The sequence below is a fragment of the Corapipo altera genome, unplaced genomic scaffold, assembly GCF_003945725.1.
Source record: "Corapipo altera isolate COAL_440 unplaced genomic scaffold, ASM394572v1 67, whole genome shotgun sequence".
Classification (NCBI taxonomy): domain Eukaryota; kingdom Metazoa; phylum Chordata; class Aves; order Passeriformes; family Pipridae; genus Corapipo; species Corapipo altera.
In genome coordinates this window covers 8,667,515-8,688,043 of record NW_020884906.1, presented here as the reverse complement: position 1 = coordinate 8,688,043, position 20,529 = coordinate 8,667,515, and the positions used below count along the sequence as shown (strand labels likewise).

Here is a 20,529-nt window from a genome sequence, read left to right as displayed (position 1 = left end):
AACAAAAAATGTCAGCTTTCTGCTTTCCTTTTTAACATATCTGGCAGCAGTAATGATATCTTACTTGACTTCACCCCATAAAACAAAGGGAAAAGTTTTGCAATTAATTTAGATTCCAGAGGCTGCATTCCACAGGGAGACTCCAGGAAGATGAAAATCTTTATTTCTTTGACCAAGACAATAAGAGTCACTTGTTATTACATGTATTTATCCTGCAATGAAAGCAAAGAAATCTCTTCTAGGTTTGAAGACCCCTCTTTCCCCAAAAAGAGGAAATTAATGTATGTCTTTTGAGAAAAGTAAACCAAAGTAAAACCAGTAAGGTGCTTTCATTTTGACTTCTTTGACCAAGTTAGCATCACAGTTGCAGTTCACTCTATTTCTACTCCAATACTGCTTCACCCAAACAGCCATTTTTGCTTGTCTTTGTTAGGTTCCTACAGAGCTCAAAAAGGGAATGTGTGCACTCAACTCCCCATCACCATCTCTATCAACTGAGTTATGACATCATCTTTCCCTGAAAGCATCTAGTGTGAAAACAGGCAAAACAGGAATATTTTGTGGACTAAAGGGAGTTTTCTCTTGGTTTATTTCTTGCTGATTTTTCTCAGAAAGGAACTAATCCTTCCAAGAAACAGTTACATGCAGCTCCAAACTATCCCCTTACCTTTCCTAAGACAGTGAGGCATGGCTTAGGCTCCAACTCTGGCTGTTCCAGTTTCACCACTCCTACCCAACCATATTCATACAGGTCTTCCTCATCATTGCTGTTACACAGTCCGAGTGGATGCATCTGAAATAGAATCAGAAAAAAACCTTTAGCCCATCAATAGAATTCAAAAAACATACAGATTGCTTTTGAATACTTTAACTTATAACAAATACACTTTTATTTATAAGGTACACCAGAAAAAATTAAACATAAGGTTGCATATATGAAGAATTCAGTACACTTCTGAAGCATGAGTACAAAATCAAAATTTTATGTAATGCCACTGTCATCTTGCTTATGAAAAAATCATTTAAGACTAACAAATGTGATTATAAGTCCTTTTCTCAGATATAAAATAATTAAATACAAAGTTCTACTTTGTATTGCAAACCCACCTTTCCTTGCAAACAGACAGAAATAATACGAACTATCACTCATAAAAGCCTTACATGTCCAGAGATGTACATGTTTACACAAGATCCAGAGCCCATGTTTCAGAGGCATTATCACTTTTTTTTTATATTTGCACAATATTAACAGTTTGTCATCCTTTGGAACAAGCCTACCATATACTTCAAAGTAAGGTACAGGAAGCTTTCTAACTATTGTGAAGTAGTCTCTAGTTTTTTTGAACCCAAATGATGGGGGGCAGAGGGCTATCATGAAGTGAGAAACTTTTAGATATTTGTGTTTCTTACACTAGGCAACAATATGTCTTTGATTTAATTTCAGATATTCAGTCTGTTCCTCCTCCTTCCAACACTATGTAGTTACTCTAATTTTATTATGGCAAGGACCTCCCTACACATCGATTTTTTTAACCTTTCTTTTCCAAGTTTGCTGTCCTCCATTAGGATAATATCTTTGTGTATAAACTAGGGTGTCATACATTTAACTTCTTACACTGTTTGCTGTGTTCTCCTTGTTCTCTTTTTCCCTCAACTAAAATCTCAGACTTTTCACAGACCCTTGCCTAAGAGTTGCCTGCAGTTTAACGTATATGAAGAGTTCTTTGCAAAAAAACTCTGTACTTTATCCGGTTTCATGCCTTTCCTTAAATGTCAGCTTTGTCAAACTAGCTGAAGAAAATCACAAACTAATATCAGCACTATGATAACTTTGCTTTCTGGTATCTGATTATAATAGGAGGAGATTATACTGCTCAATAATTTACATATATATACACACCTCACTAATCCATGCAAAGTAGCACCATGTAATGGTCACTAATCCTGCCATCACTTCTGCATCACCAGCTTGCTGTTTCGTCCTTTTCTGCTTTTCTCCCATGTCTTGTACCTTGACTTCCATTTTGCAAGTAATACAATATATGGAGTGCTATCTGTATTATCTTGTGGGGCCCTAACTTTCTGAATAACTTGCGTGATAACTGTGAAATATGGGAAACATGATGGTGAACTGACACAATACAGGGGGTTTTCTACCACTCATTATTTTTCAAGATTCATCACCAATCCACTCTATTTTGAGGCAAAAAACCAAACCATGGCAGAAAGAGTAAAATCCTTTGCCCAACTCTTAACTCAGCCTTCCTCTTTCTTTTTTTTTCCTGAATGAGCTGTTGCCACACATTGCTGAGCTGTCTGCAGCCTCACATGGGTGAGCAGCTCAACTTACTGCTAAAAGCTTGGGGCAGGTACTATCACTGGAAGATGAACCACTCTGTAAACTCATCATCTGATGGATAAACTATTCAGCACAGACATAAAATCAGGGGATGGAGTCAGTCAGAGAATGCTCTCTCCAAGATTGCCTGGGCATATATTCCAACATAATTAACCCCCAAAAGGAGTCCATGGGATCCTTTAAGTAAAAACACAGCTTTAATCGATATTAAATATCTAAAGAAACAGAGAACCATTTCCTTGATGTAATTCCCTTGACATAGGGTGTATTAATTGAGCTTTGAAACCATAACCCATATCTAAGAAGTTTCTAGTTCAAAATCCTTGAAATGTGCTGGGGCACTTTGCACATGCCTGAAAGGGCAAAACTGAAACCACGACTTAGGTGCTTTTATCCAAGGTTACAAAATCTGTATACGTTGCTGAGGGTCTAAAATAACTTCAAAAAGAGCCGCGTGAATTTTATGTGGGTTAGTGTTACAGAGCAGACAAACAGTAAAGCAACAGAGGAGGAATACTTTACTCTGTAACTCAATCATCTAAAAAAAGTCCTGGTGATTAAAAGAAAACTTTCACCCTCTTGCCCTTTTTATGTCTGCCAGGATAAGGCATTACAGTGTTACAAACTACCATATGAACAGCTCAGGATCCTTCTATGCACTGTCTCACGAGATAAAAAGTCTTGGTCTTTTTTTCCCCATACAATAAATAACGGCTCTACCCACTTTAGTCCAGAAAGAAATCTTGGAAGAAGGCCAAGAGGAACAGAAAATTCTTTCCACTGTCACTTTCATCCAGAATACTGTTATTCCGTAACAGCTTCCAAGTGTGAATGGCCCTTCAGATCATAGTCACCAAGCCCATTCTGCAGTTATGTCTCTGGACATCAGTATAAACTCAAAGCTCAAAGAGCCTCTTCTCTTCCTTTTACAAAGCCTGAGTGATGAGCGGATTGAGAGCAGCCGTGCAGGGGAGGACTTGGGGGTACTGGCAGATTAAAAACTGGACTTGACCCAGCAACATGCACTCCCAGCCCAGAAAGCCACACACATCCTGGGCTGCATCAAAAGAAGCTTGGTAACCAGGTCGAGGGAGGGGATTCTGCCCCTCTGCTCCACTTTGCTGAGAACCCACCTGCAGCACTGCATCCAGCTCTGGGACCTGTGTGAGCAGGTACAGAGGAGGACACAAAAATGCTCTGAGGGTTGGAGCCCCTCTGCTCTGGAGACAGGCTGAGAAAGCTGGGGTGGTTCAGCCTGGAGAAAAGAAGGCTCCAGGGAGACCTCAGAGACCCTTCCACTGCTTAAAGGGGGCCTAATAGGAAAGATGGGGAGGGACATTTTATCAAGAGGTATAGTGACAGGACATAAGGTAACAGTCCTAAACTGAAAGAGGGTTGGTTTAGATTAGAAATTCTTCCCTGCGAGGGTGGTGACGCCCTGGCACAGGTTGCCCAGTGAAGCCGTTCAAGGCCACGTTGGATGGGGCTGGGAACAACCTGGTCTAGTGAAAGGTGTCCCTGCCCAGGGTGAAGGGGTGGGAACTAGATAATCTTTAAGGTTCCTTCCAACCCAAACCATGCTATGATTATGTGATTCTATGAATGAAGCAATCAGGGACACAATAGGGTACCAACCAGACTATGGGTCCTGCAAGTCTCATTCCAGGTTCATATCATAGACCAACAGGAGAGTTTTACTTAAACAGAAGCTTCCACATCATTTTCTTCCTGCCTTCAGCAGACCATAAGCCAGCAGAAGCTGCCAAAGCTGAAATTTTTTATTCTAGCTTAAACCCCAAAAGAACAATGACACACCTAAACAGGCACTCATCTCTTTCTGACAAACCTCTAACCCCATTCTTCGTCTCTATGGTTCTCTATAATAGAACTGCAAGTACTCTGTGTCCCCTTGTATGAAAACATTAATATGCAACTCCCAAGATCACAAAGAATGGCCACTTTGCAGAGCTTGTACCTTCCAATTAGAAAAAAGTAGGAACAGACAGTGCACACAGTACATTCTCCCTTCCAGTATAGGTGTATGTTGTCCAAAAACTAGAGGAAGATCCTCTCATCTCACTTAACCAGATCAGCCAAGAAATAAGACTCTGAAAAGCTGCATGCATTAAGAAGGATTCAGAGACCATTATGTTTACAGCTGCCTTGGACAAAATACAGATGACAACACTGACTAGTATCATCTGAGGCGTGTGTATCAAGCAGCAGGTATCAGGCACTTAGTTTGAAATTCAGAGAATTAATTTTGGAACTCAGTAAAACAAGACCAATATGTGTAACTAAATGAGCTGTAACTGAAAAGCTGCACAATACTTCAACATGGAATACAAAAAACAGAAGAGAGAACAGGTAAAATGAAGAACAGTGTGAGATGTAAGAAGTAACAATTGTTTTCATGGCAAGAGATGATTTCTGTTTAGCATTTACTGACCACTGTATGGCATTCTGAAACTCCTTTTCCAAATACCAACAGCTCCTGCTTCTTGAACCTAGTCCAAAGAACTGCATTTTCTAGGAAGGTTCTGAACTCTATCCTGATGTAAGAACCTAAAAAGAGGAATCTCTGGCAAGTTTGCTAATAAAGGGGGAAAAATTAAGCAGGAACTCATCTCCTCCGTACAAGACTCGTGCCATTCACACAGTTGTATTCACCTTGAGGGAAGAAATTTTCAAATTCTTGTCCAAACCCATGAATTGGACCCACTTAGAACACTCACTTTTACTCACAAACCATAGCAAGGTTGTACTATGAACTAGTTACTAGAAGAAAGCTGTGGTCTGGCTAGCAAACAAAACCAAGTAGCTGCCATAGAAGAATTCTCCTTCAGCATGGCCATGCTGGCCACCACCGTTGCTGTGCAAGGACAAACATGACCACAGCAAGTGGATCCCATTTTGTAGTCCAACAACCCAGGCACAGAATGTCTACTTTACCTTTCCTACCAGTGCGTAAGAGACCCAAGCAGGGAGAAGACTGAGATTTATTAAACCATCACACAACGGCAAAATGATTTTTCACATGAGAAACCTCAAACTCAAATGCAAACCCCACTGTAAACAGTAAGTAAAACTAACAGGGTGCTGCAGGCTCTCTGCTGGCAAATATAGAGAATTTACTAAGTATATCTGCAGGGTACAAACTCCCCAGAATTTTGTTGCATCACAATGGAAGATATTCACTTCCCCCACCTTAAAAAAAAAAAAAAAATTGGGGTTTTGCGTAATTTTTTGCATTTTTACAACACTTCCAAAAATTCTTTAGTGTGTTTGTTTCACAGGGAATATGCATCTCTTCTTTATACATCAACATCAATTTCCATCTTATCTACTACTTCCTTCTCCATGAACACACCAAGCCCTATAATAATCTTTCTGACCAGCACTGTTAGATCCATGTTCCTGGGCCACCACTGAGCATCACTCTGAGCATGTAATTTCCACTCAGGAATCTTTTCTCTGCATAAATTTCTCTCTGGCTTCACATCCCATTATTTCATTCACACTCCATATTGAGACTCCAGTGGCTAACAGGATAGCCAGCTTCAGTCCATTCATAAGGTTGTGTTTTTGTTTGGTTTTCTTTTTTACAGTTCACACTAGAATTAAGGATCCCAAACAGCCCAAACAAAACAAAAAAGAAAAATAACAACAAAACCCACACACAACATCCCCACCAAACCAACCAAAAAGACAAAGGGTACATTCACACCATGTTAAGATCACAAGTGAGCTTCAACCTTCAATCCATTAAATCCACACTGAATATCATGCCACAGAAAATTTACTGGCTTGGGTGTGGAAGCAGGACAGTTGTGTCCACTATATTGCTTTGAGGCCTGTGCTAGCTTGGATAAAACTAGGCTGGTATTTCTGTGTCTTAGGTAGTTCCAGTAGTTTACAGAGGAACAGAGCATATCAACAGTGTAAAACAGATTCCCTAACTTCAGTTCCAATAGAAACAAAATAACCCAAACCCAACAGATCCCAACTCTTTCTCTTTCCTGCCAAGATACCAGTTCTAATACAAGGTAGGTCTGGCAAATGAGACCTGGACAGTTTAAAAACTTCAATAACATGCCTTTGAGACTCTACATTACCTTCCCAAACTTTCCTCTGATTAAATTCTTCGTTATAAATTCAATTATTTAAATCTCACAAGCCACAAAACATCGTTCTTTCTCCACCATTTGAGCAAAACTTAACTGAAACATTACCCATGTTACACATGTCTTTGCTGGCAGCTGTGCAGCTTTAGCGGCACAACTTCTGCTCCCCCGAAAAGGCTTCCTGTGATATGGCACTATGGGAACATAGCAAGGCACACACTGTTTAGAATGAGTACTCTGGTCACAGTATTAAGAGATCAGTAACAAATTAAACAAGAACCTCTTCACTAAAACGACCTATTTATTCTTCCCATTCTTTTCTTAAATTCTAGTCTTCCTCTAAAACAAACTGCCAGTGTCTCCCTCTGTGCTTAATCCTCTGTAACTAATCAGGTGTTTTATCTTCTGACAAATAATAAGGGAAGAGATACAAGGCATAGGTATTTTTCATTCATTTTGGATACTGACCCCATATTTGAGGTTGGCATGATTTTTTTCTTTCTGAAAAACAAAGGATCTCTCAGACTTACTAAGTCTCCTAAGATGCCTGTTCCCCTTTTGCTTCTCCTTCACAGTGAGCACACCACAAAGGGCACCTACTCACATGCAGTGTGCACCAACAGAATCTGGGGTGGATTTCTTTTGGTAATTCAGCTTGCAACGAATAAACCTACCTCTGTGAAGCCAGGTAAAGATTTACATGTATGTCAGAAGGCCCTCAGTAACTCTCTCCATCAGTCTGGAACTTCAGTTAGTAACTCTCCTTCATACTTTCTGTGGCAGAGAATTAATGTGCAGAGAAGCAAACATACAGAATCATAAACCATGCTGAGTTGGAAGGAACCCATCAAGATCAGAGTCCAACTCCTGGCCCTACACAGGACAGATCCAAGAATCCCACTATGGGCCTGACACTGCTGTCCAAACACTTCTTGAACTGTGTCACGCTTGGTGCTGTGACCACCTCCCTGGGGAGCCTTTTCTACTGCTCAACCATCCTCTGGGATAAAAAACCCTTTTCCTGATATCCAGCCTAAACCTCTCCTGACTCAGCTTCACACCTTATAGTTTTATTAGTTCAAGAAACAAAGGCCAGGGTACCAAGGCATCATTTTCCAAAACACTGAGGTATGATTTCCTCATGGCCACGAAGGAGTCTGTGCTATAAAATTCTGCAGTACATGCTGGCAGAACCAGACTTGATATTCCCTGTCTAAACTAAAGTTACATCCCACCCTGGTAAGCATCTCTATTCTTCTAAGGTTTTTCTCTTGCCTCTGACATACCAACACATTTTGAAATACGAAACTGAAATACTTCCCCCTTTGTTTGGCTACGTATTTGACAAATAGATTTGGATAACCCAGGTATAACAAAATCTCATGGTTTTGCAACAGTGACCAGAAATGACACTATTGCAGGGGCAGGGACTGGGTGAGGGACTCACATAACCCTGAGCAGCCACATCCCATCCTCTGGGTAGCCACCATCCCTCTAAGTTTACAGAACTGAGTTACTCACAGAAGTGAAAATTCATCAGGCAGAAAAAGAAAAGGCAAAAGTAACAAAAGAGAGATTTAAAAAAGGCTCACAGATCTATGCCAAGAGCCAGAAGAGCAAAAAACACTTTTGTAGTGGCAAAGTGAGTACAAATTCTAGACCACCTAAGACCACAAAATAACACAGAAGGGCTCTGGGGACCTACCCATGTCCCATAAAAGACAGTAAAAGAGAGGATGGCAGGTTTTTGACTGCGCTGTCATATTAAAAACTATTCAAGGTGCATATCGGAAGTGTCAACCCAGTAGCACAATTCTAAAAAACATTTATTTAAGACATAGAAAAAAACCCAGTCAGCACTGGGGCCAGTCAGACAGGGGCTTCGTCGACAGAAAACTTTCTGTCCACAAAAGCACTCCACCACTCCAAGCCACAAGTAGTTGGTAGAGTCTTCTTGGACACCACAGGCATCATCTTGGATGACACTCTAGTCATCTCTTGAGATCATGACAGACAGAATATACTGTAATTTTCTGAAACAGTGATATCAACTAAAAAGTGCAACATGAGTTAGTGAATTTAAACTTAAAAGTTATTTCTACTGATTAGGTGCCCAGACACAGCAAAACACCATCCACTGGGGCTGATGGTGCTTACAACAGGACTCATGCTGTGCAAGTGCTTGTCATGTTCTCATGGTTTCTTGTCATGACAAAAGTGAATTAATCAGAGAATCACAGAAGATCACAGGATGCAAAAAGGTGAGGCTAGATGAAAATATCTATCAAGCCCAGGGAGGATCCAGGGTGTTTACAGATCACAGTCACGTTTCACTTTAAACAAAAGAGATCATGGACAAACTACAATGGACAAACTAATGATTTTCTGTGAGGTGGAAAATTATCAGTTGTTTCAGCAAATTCAAAACACTATGCTGCACATGTCTCTAAAATGGAGCAGAACTATTCAGTCTTCCAGTGAAGACTTGAACTCTTTATTGCTGTAGAGCCTGAAACAACAGACACGCCATATAGCTTTCCCACACAGAATGCACTTGGCATGGATTCATCTCCCTCCACATGAATTCACATTCCTTCACCAGACAGGCTTTTGAAATAAAATTTATGAGGTTTTGCAGTGCTCAAAAGAAAACATAAAAAATAAGTCAACCTGAATGTGAAGTCTATCATCAGGGAAATGTAGCTTCTTCTCAAAGCTTTCCCCTAAACCAGGTGTATATTGAAGCACCCTCTGGTAACTGAAGGGAAGAGAGCTCCCTTTTTGGCTTCCCCCAGGTGTATGGAAGCAGAGCCAGGTAACAGTGTAGACTTCAGGTACTTTTAGTTACCCAGCCCCTCAGTGTCCTGCCACCACTTCCAAGCTCCAGATTTCCTTCCTCCAACTTCATGCCCCAGGGAAGCTTCTTCTAAAGGAAGGATCCAAAGTCTGGAGTATATCAAGGATCAAGTGAAATAAGGCAACCAAACAACATAAGTGTTTTACAGGAAGCAAAAAAAACATTATTACACTTCTGCTGGGATTTCTGTAGTAAGTATCTCTCCTGTCAAACCAGCCTTACTGAACTCAAGACTGAGCTTACATGTTATTTTTCAAAATGCAATAAAAGTAAGTCACCAAACAGATTTTGAAAAAACAACAACTTCTTCACTCACTAAAAAGTACTAGAGGATGCAGTGTGTCTGATTCAGAGACAATCCAGTTTTCTGGTGCTAGACTCAACAGAAGTTGGATGGAATAGAGAGATGGAAAAAGGGGCACACTCTCACAGACGAATACAGAAATATTTCTTGGAAATGCAGAGACTTAATTAGAAAAGCATTAAGTTCAACTGGAGCTCAAACTGGCAACAGATGTCAAGACTAATAAGTATATTAATAGCAAGAAGAATTGCAAACAATATGTCTGCTATTGGATGGGGTTGGCACAAAGCAGTAACAAAGTCAAGCAACAAACAGCTGATAGTAAAGGAGGGTCGAGTTAGGGATCATCCAAGCAAACCAGACATACAGACATCTAAGGAATCTGAGAGGATGCCTCCAGGTGTCCTGTGAGAGCTGGTTGTCATAATTGCAAAGCCAGGCCCTATTATCTTTCACAGGTCATAGACATAGGGAGAAGGCCCCTGATGACAGGAAAAGGGCAAATACTACACTGCAAATACCTGCAAAAATCCAAGAGGACAGATCTGGGAAACCTCAGTGCAGTGAGCCTCTCTTCAGTACCTGAGAAAATTATGGAACAGATCCTTATGAAGCTATTTACAGGTACATGAAGAGCAAGATGGCAACTGAAAATGCCAGTTTGGATTTACTAAGTATAAATCATGCTTGACCAATCTCAGTATCTTTTCTGATGAAGCAACTTGCTCCATGGATGAGAGGAGAGCTGTGGATGAAGACTTCAGTGAAGCATTTGACATTGGTCTCCTTCAACATCCTTGCTGACAAACTCCCAAGATATGGACTAGTGTCCTGGTTTTCTAAGTAGCTGCTACAGTGTTGTGGTTTGTATTTAGTACGGGAATGATGTTGATAACACACTGATGCTTTAGTTGTTGCTCAGCAGTGCTTACTCTAAATCAAGGACTTTTCAGTCCTTGATTATTAAAATAATCAATATGAGACCAAGAAGGCTGGAAAACAGTCAAGTTGATGCTAACAACATTCATTTTTGCATTTCCTCTATATTTTTACCTCCTTCCCTATTAAAAGATAAACTACTTAAGAATTAAAAAAATTACTTCGTACTCATTCTATGAGACAGACCATTTGCCACTGATTGTCACCACTGCTGTGATTTTGATCTTCAACATAATGCAACTACTAATACAACTATATCATCCCAAGGCTATTTTTTCCTACTATCTACAAATACAGTGGAATGAAGAACTTAATTTTCTATCTCCATTTACTCCTCTGTACTGGTAGAGCAACCTGTTGCCAAAAAGGGATTTAAGGTTCTTGACTGCAATATTCCAACCCAGCATGACTAAGACCTGACCAGAAAGAAAAGGCTCAGGCTTTAACTGCACTGTATCCTGCTGTTTGAGAATAAGGCATCAGTAGAATGTGCCAATAATAGAGGAGCAATCCAAAACTGCACAAATGAGGGGAGAAAAAAAAATCTTTCAAGAATGAAAATAAATTTTAAAAAATAAGTTAGGTATTGCTATTGTTTCTGCAGCCTGATAAAACATGAGGGTTTTTATGCTGGCTGTAGCTGGAACATAGCAGCCTTTCTAAAGAAGGTGAAAGCCAGAAGCATTTCCCCCTCACCCTGTGCTGCTCTAGACCGTGCAGCTTTGCCATGCAGAGAGGAACACTTGTTCCTCGTCACAAGTAGAAAACTCCATTAAAACACAGTTTCTTTTCTCTTTCAGGCATATTTGTTCTGTTTTAAAGAAGTACATCCTGCCAAAAACCAAACTGCCACAAAATGTAACATTACAGGACCTGAGCATTTCAGCAGCGCGCTTTTCTTGGCTATCAGTTGTGACCGTGCGGTCCAGGCCGGCGGTTAGTGTTGAACCCACAAGTGGTTTCCACTAAACTTTCTCTGTAGCAAGAGCATCAGGCATTCCTGAAATCCTTTCACAGTCCACTTACTCCAGGAAGTATGCCAAAACAGATGATGAGAAATCCAGTCTGTGCTGTAATTAAATGTAAAACCAGAGATACCCAGCTGAACACATCCACCATGCAGAGTAGGCCAATCAAACTCTATGGTGCAGACAGGCCAGTACTACACACAGTCCAGCAGATCCTGTGAAAAGGAGTGGTAGATTTTGAAGAGCAGCCAGAGTAGATTTTGTTAACTAGGAAACCAGATCTTGACACTGATCTAGTTCATCAGCAAACTCAATTCACCTGCACTGCAGTCCAGCTGCAAATCCCTCAGGAGAGGAAGAAAACTGCCAGCTGAAAGACAAACCTCCCAGGCATCCTCCAGGTCAGAGAGATGCTACAGATCCCCCCGGCACATGCACAGTAACAGATGTGTACAAGTCTAAATTCAGCACGTCTGCACCAGATTTACTGCACAGGCAGTGATTTAGTGTACTGCCCAAGCTATGCAGCTGAGCAATCTACTGCAACAAAGCAGATGGACTCTAATTATTCCAAACACTTTGCAAGGGAAGCTCCTGGTCCATGCAAATAGAAAGCTGGCCTCTCCTTCCTTCAAAGCATCTCAAAACCAAACCTCCATGTACAGAGATGTACATATTCTAGACAACTCGAAGGAAGATTTCTTCTCTTAAGAATTTAAGTGCTTTGATTACATTGAGTTGTCCTACCACAGTAGTGACAGAGCAAAGAGGAACAAAGCTGTATTTAAAACTGTGGGGTTTTTTCCCCCTCTTTAAATTCGTGGAAAGATGCTGGCAAAAGATGCAGGCACAATGCCACTAAGGACAGAGGAAACTAGAGAGAAAATCTAGGAGTATAATGATACCTTCATAGATTACTTCTGGCAGAAGGCCAGTAGCTATATTGTAAAACAGAGTTCTGGCCCTATAAAGAACAAGACAAACCCCCCAAATGCACTAATGGCCAAAACGTTAGACAAAATCATAACTGACTGGGAAAAACAGAATTATCTTACATCTCAATAAAAACTACATTTTTCCCATAGCACTCAAGCAGGTGCCTATAACTGAAAGTATCCGGTCAGTGTCATATAATCTGCTTGGTTTAAGTTAAAGGCCTGATATGGAGTTACCAATATTTTGCAACTAGATTTTCTAGCAGGAAATGGAGTAGGAAGTATGAAGACACCCTGACAAACATTGTGCAACATAATGGGGTCTATTTGTTAAACTCCAGGGAAAGTTTGGGGCCCAAAAGAACGAGTGTAACTATTAAACAGAAATAACTAAAACAACCAAACAACCGGTTGATTGAAGCTGTTCATAAGCAATCCTAAAAGAAATTTCTATTTGCATTCTCTTGCCAAAAGTACACACGGTGCACACTTAAAAAATGTGGCTGGGATGAAAATTCCATGGGTGTTAGGAGGGAATTAAAAGACAACACACACACGTGCATGCAGCAGAGAAGGTAGTATTGTATTTTACGAAAGCACACAGCTCTGAAAAGACACCGAGCTACTCATTTGCAGACTGTATTTTAGCAAGGAAGTTTAGCAAGCAGATTGACAGCTCTCCTGCTGACCCAAAATTTCACAGTATTGTAACACTCCACACCAGTAGTGACTGTTCTTTAAATGTGTAGACTGATTTGTAACTGACTGCCAAACTCACTACAGTTTATTTTTCTGCCACATTAACTAGTCTAGACCCTGGCTTTTCAGAAAGTTCTTGATATGACATGGAGTTTAGGAGCTGACTTGCTTTTCCAGAGTCGTCCAGGACCTCTGGCAAGAGAAGATATTTTGTGTATTTTGTAGTAAGCCGCTAACAAGCAGAGCTGGTTTGTCTGCATTCAGATTTGTGGGGAACTTTGCTAGACAAACAGAGAAGGGTAGGGAAGGAGAGAAAAAGGAGTTAAAAATACCACAAATTATTTCTGAGGCATCCTTTGGGTTTGAAAGAGAAGATATTACTAGAAGATCCAATTAAAAAGCAGTATTACAGATAAGGATGAACTAGTTACACACAGAGATCACAGATACCTCCCACATCCTGTTCTTCTAATTTTAGGTGGTATGCTGCACTGAGGCATTCCAGCTGGATCCATAGGTACATCCAAATTATTTTCTTCATGTTTGCCATAAAATACCCTCAAACACGTATTCCTCCTGACTTTATTCATCAATATGCAACAGCAATATCAACTACAATTCTGCTATCCACGCCAGACTTTGATGAAGATTGAAGTGATTTCACCACTGAGAAAAACTGAGACAGGAGGTGATAAAATTAGTAAAAGTGTGTAAACACTGTTAGTTACAATGCTCTGTCCTAGAACACCTCACCTGTTCACCACCTTTCACTGTAGTGAAAATTGGATATGTATTCCTATGCTTTGCTTGACCCCCTATAATACTGTACTTCTTACCCTACAGCTACTGTCCCTGTACCACTCTCATGAAGGATATTCTCAGAATTTAGCAAAGTTTGTTGTTTGGATTTCTAGAAATAGTGCCTGCACAAAATGTGACCCAGCCATGGAGCTCTAGTGAATCCCTTTCCATTTCACACCATAGCTTTCATTAAGAAGGTGATTATTTTGTGTTGCCTCCAAGAAGATGTGTTCACTGGGGCCAGAGGGAGGGAAGAGGAACAGAGAACATGCACACAGAGAAAGGCTGCCCTATAACTAAGAACAATATTGTCCTTAAAAAGAAGGATGGGGGAAGGGAACTAATGTGAGTAAATTGTTACAGAAGAATGCAAAGTCCTCACCACAAAACTAATCAAACTTCCTTTGTCCTATATACAAATGCAAAGCAAAAACTCTGCATTTCTGCTAGAAACCATTTTCCATATGCAAGACAACATTTTATCTATATAGAGAGGTAAAAGCCACAGAGTGGAAAAAAAGGTGAGAATGCAGAAAGAAACGAGGCTTAAAATGCACAACACTGCATCCCATCCCCCTCCCCTCATGCCAACCTCTCATCTATAATCCAACACAAGAGAGACAACAGGCAAACAGCAAGAGGTCATCTTCAAAGGGCTGGTTGCCAGGGGAGGCCAGTGGAAAGAGCGCAGGCATGTCCTCATCAAAGTCCAGCAGCTGTGGGAGAGCCACGGAGGTGCAGCTTCCCCTGGGGCTGCAGTGAAATTCAGAGATGGAGGATAGAGCTGGAGCTGGCAACGCACACTGGGCAGCTTTGCACTTGGCGTCAGGCAAAGCACAAGACAGGAGGGTTAGAACGTTTTAATCCTTCTCTCATTTTTGCACTTCAGAGACTTGAACTGCTGTTTAAACTCACCAAGATACACCGTGGATGCAGCAGGCAGAAGGCAGCAATAAGGAGCAACTTTCTGCTCAGTTCAAAATTAAAAGTTTGTCTCGGTGACTACACACAGAACAGCAATGGAAAAGATACAGCAGATAATGCACAGCCAGCTGTAGTTTCATTACTTCTCACAGAAAACATAAATACATTTGGAGCCTGGGAGACTGTCCCACAATAAACAATGCCTGCAAACATTACCCAACAAAGTATGTATTATTTTTCTTGGAGAAATTGTGAGATAATAATACTGACTCCTGGCTACTTGAAACATTTGCATAAAAATCAGAAGCCAACATAAGAACAACCCCAGATTCTGGTTCTTAGAATTCTCATAACTGTTTGAGGCATTTGTATTAAATGAGAACATGATGACTGAATGTAAAAATTAAAACTCCTAGTCCTCAAATATAGGAAAGGAAGTTGCAAATGCAGGCAGTGAAATCTAACAGATTAAGTAAAATCTGAACACAATGAGGAATCAAAATTGCTCTATTATTAATAAAGAAAATAAAAATTTAAGAAATAATTAGAAATTAAAATTTTAACTTCTGTAATTCTCAGAAGCTAGGGGCTAGTCTGTTTTAGAAAACTGTCATCCTTCCCTGACAAAATCAGTACTTTGTTATTCTGTATTAAGTGGCTTAATTAGCTGACAGAACTTAAAAATACAGTTGCTGAATTATCAAGTAATGGCAGGACAGAAATAATTTCATTATATTTACCTCCCACCTCATGCCTAGAATCTTCCCCGAAACACACAAAGAAAGGAAGCAGCTGGCATTTGCTAAGGATGAACAGACACTTTTTGAGCATGTGTTTTGGAGCATGACGTTTCAGTTGCTGTCAGCACGCAGCGGTAGCTTGAGTGAAAATTCGAATGGCACAGAGTTACATGGTCTCGACAAATCCTGTAGGTTGCAATACAAACGTTGACAGGAAGAAAGGTTTTAATATTTAAATAGTTCTTGATCACTACCTTGACTGAAAGTCAGTCTGGAAGTTCCACCAGGGAAGCAAGAGACATCAGTGATGCACTCACTATTAGACCTGTATTCCTTTAGGCAGCATGAAAAAACATTTTTCAAGGTTGAAACATAATAGTTCATAGCCTAAAGATGTACCCTATTTCCTAGGTTAGCATGTGAACTAATTTACATACAGACTCTTCCAACATTCTAGAAACCAGACAATCTCTGGCCAACAGCAGTTCCTTCAGCCTGTGCTGCAGAAGATGTTCCTGAAAAGTTTTTGAATATGATGAAAATACTGATGCCCTCCAGTATTATGGCAAGGCACATTAAACAGCCTAAAACACAACATTGATTTTGAGTCTTTCAAAGTCATGTGATGAAGTCGATTAGAAAAAGAAAGCCTGTTGTCCACAAACTTAAATTCAGTACCTAAGTGTCTGCATCACCACCAGAGGGTTTTAAGACACTGAACCCAAGGACAAGTTGGAAGCTCTACATATCGGACATTTGTTCAGGGTTTTTTATCTCTGAGAGCAGAGTAGAGATTAAGGAGTTTGTGCACACGCAGCAGAACTGGCCTTCACCTGCCCCACACAACACAGTGGCCTTCTGAGAGATATCATTTGACCTTCCTTTCATTTGACAACAGGACGTGATCTCCTTTACTGGAAGGTGAGATGACTTTCTCATCATACCTCAGCTTGTCTCACAGCAGAAATTGGATGCATTCCCCTGTTTCCTCTGACACCCCTCAGCCCCCAGGTCCAGGATTCTCTCACGTCACTCCACTTCGGAGCCACTAGTGCAAGCAACACTCCTCTAAAGGAGAGACAGTGGCCATCCTGATGGGTCCAGACACCTCACCTGATGGCTCCTGAGCCCAGGTGCACCCAGCAGCAAACAGGCAGATCTGTGTTACCTTGCTGCACCATGTCCAGTGGAGAACAGAGCAGCTGACTCGCCAGATCCCACCTGAATGAACGACAAAGGTGGTAGGAGTTCTGCCCTAGCAAAGTCATGTCCCTTTACAACTGTATGGAAATCAGTCCTTTCTTCCTCCCTGCTTAACTTCCTCATTCACACCACAGGGAAAAGATGCCCCTGCCCAGAGAGGAATTGAGTACCTTAAAAAAAAAGTACAGGCCAGTATTATGGCATATAAATCAGATGCAAAGAGTTGTTCCTGAAAATAGATTAAGTTTAATGCTTGCTTTTTTCCATAAAAGAAAATAACTGGTGCACTGGGCTCTCCATTTCAGGTAAAGGAATGAGCAATGCACTGTTTCAAAAATCTCCTTTTAAAAGAATTCAGTGCATATTGCAACCTTCCATGTTACCAGACAGAAATACTCAAATCCACTGGGGAAAAAAATGCCCTTCTTAAAAACTGCCACCTGATGGCAGCCTATGGCTTCAGTCCTATTGTTCCAAGTGGCAACTGGCAACCATTTTGAGTGAGATTAGCTCTACCCTGAGTCACCACTGAAGAATGCTCTGTAGTAGAGAGAATGACTTGAAAATAAAAAGCTGTGCTTAATTCTAAGTAGCACGTTGCTGAAGTAGTCACTGCAAATATTCCCATTTCACACACCACAAAATTCTTCCTCCCTCTTTCAGTCTTAATTTGTTTTATTTTGCACAGCAAAAAACCAACTTAGATGTAATGTGGGCTCCATAACTCAGTCCACTGCATCATTCCAAACACTTGGTCAGCATCAAAGGCTGACTGATGGCCAGTTTCACTCACTGCTCACAGCCTGGGCTTTGACATCTTGAACCAGAATGCAGAACTGTTCTGCACTCAAGTAGTTATCAAGGCTTTGCTCTTTTCCATTTATCAAAGGCATTTGTAGGAACTTAGCTCTTGGTGCCTGAAGGATCCAATTTACCTTATTTAAAGTCAAACTAACAATAGTGGAACTTTCGAGACCTGATGCACTCTCCTTTCATTACAAAGAGGTTAATTTCGTGATCTAAGAGCAAAATAAACTCCACTTTGAATGAAGAACTACAAAACGGAACTGTTTTACAGAACTGTAAATCAAAACAGTTTTCCTCAGCTTTTTCTGACACCATATTAATGTACATACAGCATCCTATGTATGGGTGAAAAAAATCCTAAAATTTAAAATTTACCATAATAAAAATAATTCAAATTATTTGCCCAACTCAGTGTCAATTTTCAACACTTGTGCTGCATTTTAGGATATAACAACAGTTCTCCCTCCTTCGTACACCATCTCTTTCTGTATGATTCCTCTTTCCTGTGGCCACTAATCTTTTGCCTCATCTCTCTTCTCTTCCAGATTAGCCCTTCACTACTTCTCTTCTACCCCAGTCCTCTTTTTTCCCTTTTCTTTTTTTAACCCAACTCCTGTAGTTCTGGCATGCAGCCCATGCTAATAAGTCCAGTAAAGCCTATTGGCTTGGGTATCTCCTTCTGGCACACCTCACCACTGAAGTATGCCTCACTGACTGGGAAATTAATGGTGTAAACTGTACTCCAAGAACACAGCAGAGTGGGGTGAATGAGTGCTGTCTGCAGGACATTTCCCTCACATGTTAGAAAATTTGGACAGTGCAGTGAACGAGGTAAGATACTATGAGAAAAGAAAATATAGCACTGTGGTTAAAGCAGATGAATGCTTCCCAAGAGACTGGATTGCTTCCTCTGCTACAGAATTCCTATGAAATGTTGGGCAAGTCATAAAAACAGCCATGCAGGGTGTGATCAAAAATCCAATCAGCGCAGTATCCCATCCCCAACAGCGGCCAACTGCAGAAATTTGGAGAATAGGAGAAGCCAAACAGATATGGAATGATTAGTCTTTAGATATATATTCTTTTGATAGCCTCTTAATTATGGCTATCAGTGATTAAAAAACTTCCAGAGGTGAGACTTCACCAAAAATATTGTGTTTAATACTAAGCACTGTATCTGTGTTTCATGTTTTTTACCGAATTCCTTTAGGATGACACACATACTTATGGCTTTTACACCACCCTACAGCAAGAAACACAACTTACTATTTTTAGTATGTGTATTTTTTTCCTGACTGTAAAGCTGTTATGAGAATTTCACTGAGAACACTCTGATAATCCTTGTGTTGCAGGGAGTAGCCAATAATTGTTCCTTAATCACTCTCTCTACATCAGACTTTACTCAAGTCTCTTGTCAGTGGCCTCTTATCCAAGCTGATAAAATTCAGTCTTTTTCAGTGTCACTCTGTTTGATGACATGGACAATCCACAGCTTGTGATCTACCTGTTCCTTTTTCTGGTCTCCCCTTCCAATTTTACAATGCACTGACTTGACTGCACACAGCATTCAAACTCTTGGAGCCAAACAGTGCTCACAAAGTCTTCTGCTTTGCTCTCTGGTCCCTTCCTAGTAATTGCAACACTCATGAAATTTTTAGCTACTTCCACCGGGATAAGGTTTTCAGAACACACTTTATTCTTAAGAAGGAAAAGAGTTCTTAGCCACAACTTTGAGAAGCCTTTTATGGTCCCTCTTTGCTCTTCGTGGTGCATGCCTCCAGCTTGTATTACAATTAACCAAGATCCTTCCCAAGATCAGCACTGATACATAACCTGCTGTATATACAGCTGTGACTTGGGGAGAATCCCTTTAACCAAGGTCCTTACAAGGCACATTCAGCCAGATATAAACACAGAGAAAGGTCTGCAGAACATGTGACAGATGCAAAAATAAAAACAAAGTCAACGGAATCTGTGCCCAATCACAACAATAAACAGAAAAGGCTAGGCATTGTGAAAAGAACAACCACACTCATAAGAACATCTTTGTCCTCCACTGCTAGGGAACTGCTAATTTTGCCTGTAATATTTAAATAACTACCGGTGCTCATTTTTTAAAAACTACACGTTAAGAGTCCCTTCATTCCATCAGGCATTTAGAGAACAGGTTATATGTCTACAGAAGGCTAATATATATTGCAAGCACCAAATGTCACATGAGAAAAACATCTGTGTTAGAAAAGTCATAGTTAGGACGCTTTGGTGACTGTCAAACAGTGAACAGCCTCTGTCAGGTAGCCATCAGTACACCAAAGTATTTACCATCAGTCTTCAGACAGACAATCTGGCTCAAAAATCCTCTACTATATTTTGCTTTCTTCTAGTACCTAATATCACAAGATAGCATCCTTTTTTTTTTCCTCCAGCGTGCCTCAAATCATCATAGTAATGTTATTTTAGTAATATATTGGCTGATTTAATACATTCACCCAGATTAACTAAAGTTTTCTATGCAAGATCATATCACCTTTCAGTAGCTACCTTCATAAACTACTTAGGACACATTTGCTGGTACTTCACCTGATAAGCTCCTCTTGCTATCCACTCCCAGTTCAGAAGAAAAAGGCCATATCTACTGCTGCTCATGTTAGGTTTTAAGAACACATTTTGTCATCAGCCCACAGTAGCTGCTTTAAAACCTGCATGGAGGAAGAGCTGAGGGGAAGAAATCCTCCCCTTCTCCCCACCAATCACTGTTACCCGAGGTGCTCATCTTCCCCAGAACCTTTAGGTTTGAACCTGGTTTGCCACAAACAGGACAACAAATAAGAGACCATCACCTCTAATCAAACATGACAAAAATCACAAT

The 20,529-nt window shown here is 40.5% G+C and overlaps 1 protein-coding gene across 2 annotated transcripts in view; it reads right to left on the bottom strand.

Moving 5' to 3' along the window:
• The window catches only part of ZNRF3 (zinc and ring finger 3), a 75,431-nt gene that overhangs the window by 30,145 nt on the left and 24,757 nt on the right, over nucleotides 1-20,529 (bottom strand). For both annotated transcript variants that reach the window (XM_027652226.1, XM_027652227.1), the window contains exon 2: nucleotides 668-793. In XM_027652226.1, the coding sequence (XP_027508027.1) occupies nucleotides 668-793 (126 nt within the window). The remainder of the gene's footprint in view (nucleotides 1-667; nucleotides 794-20,529) is intronic.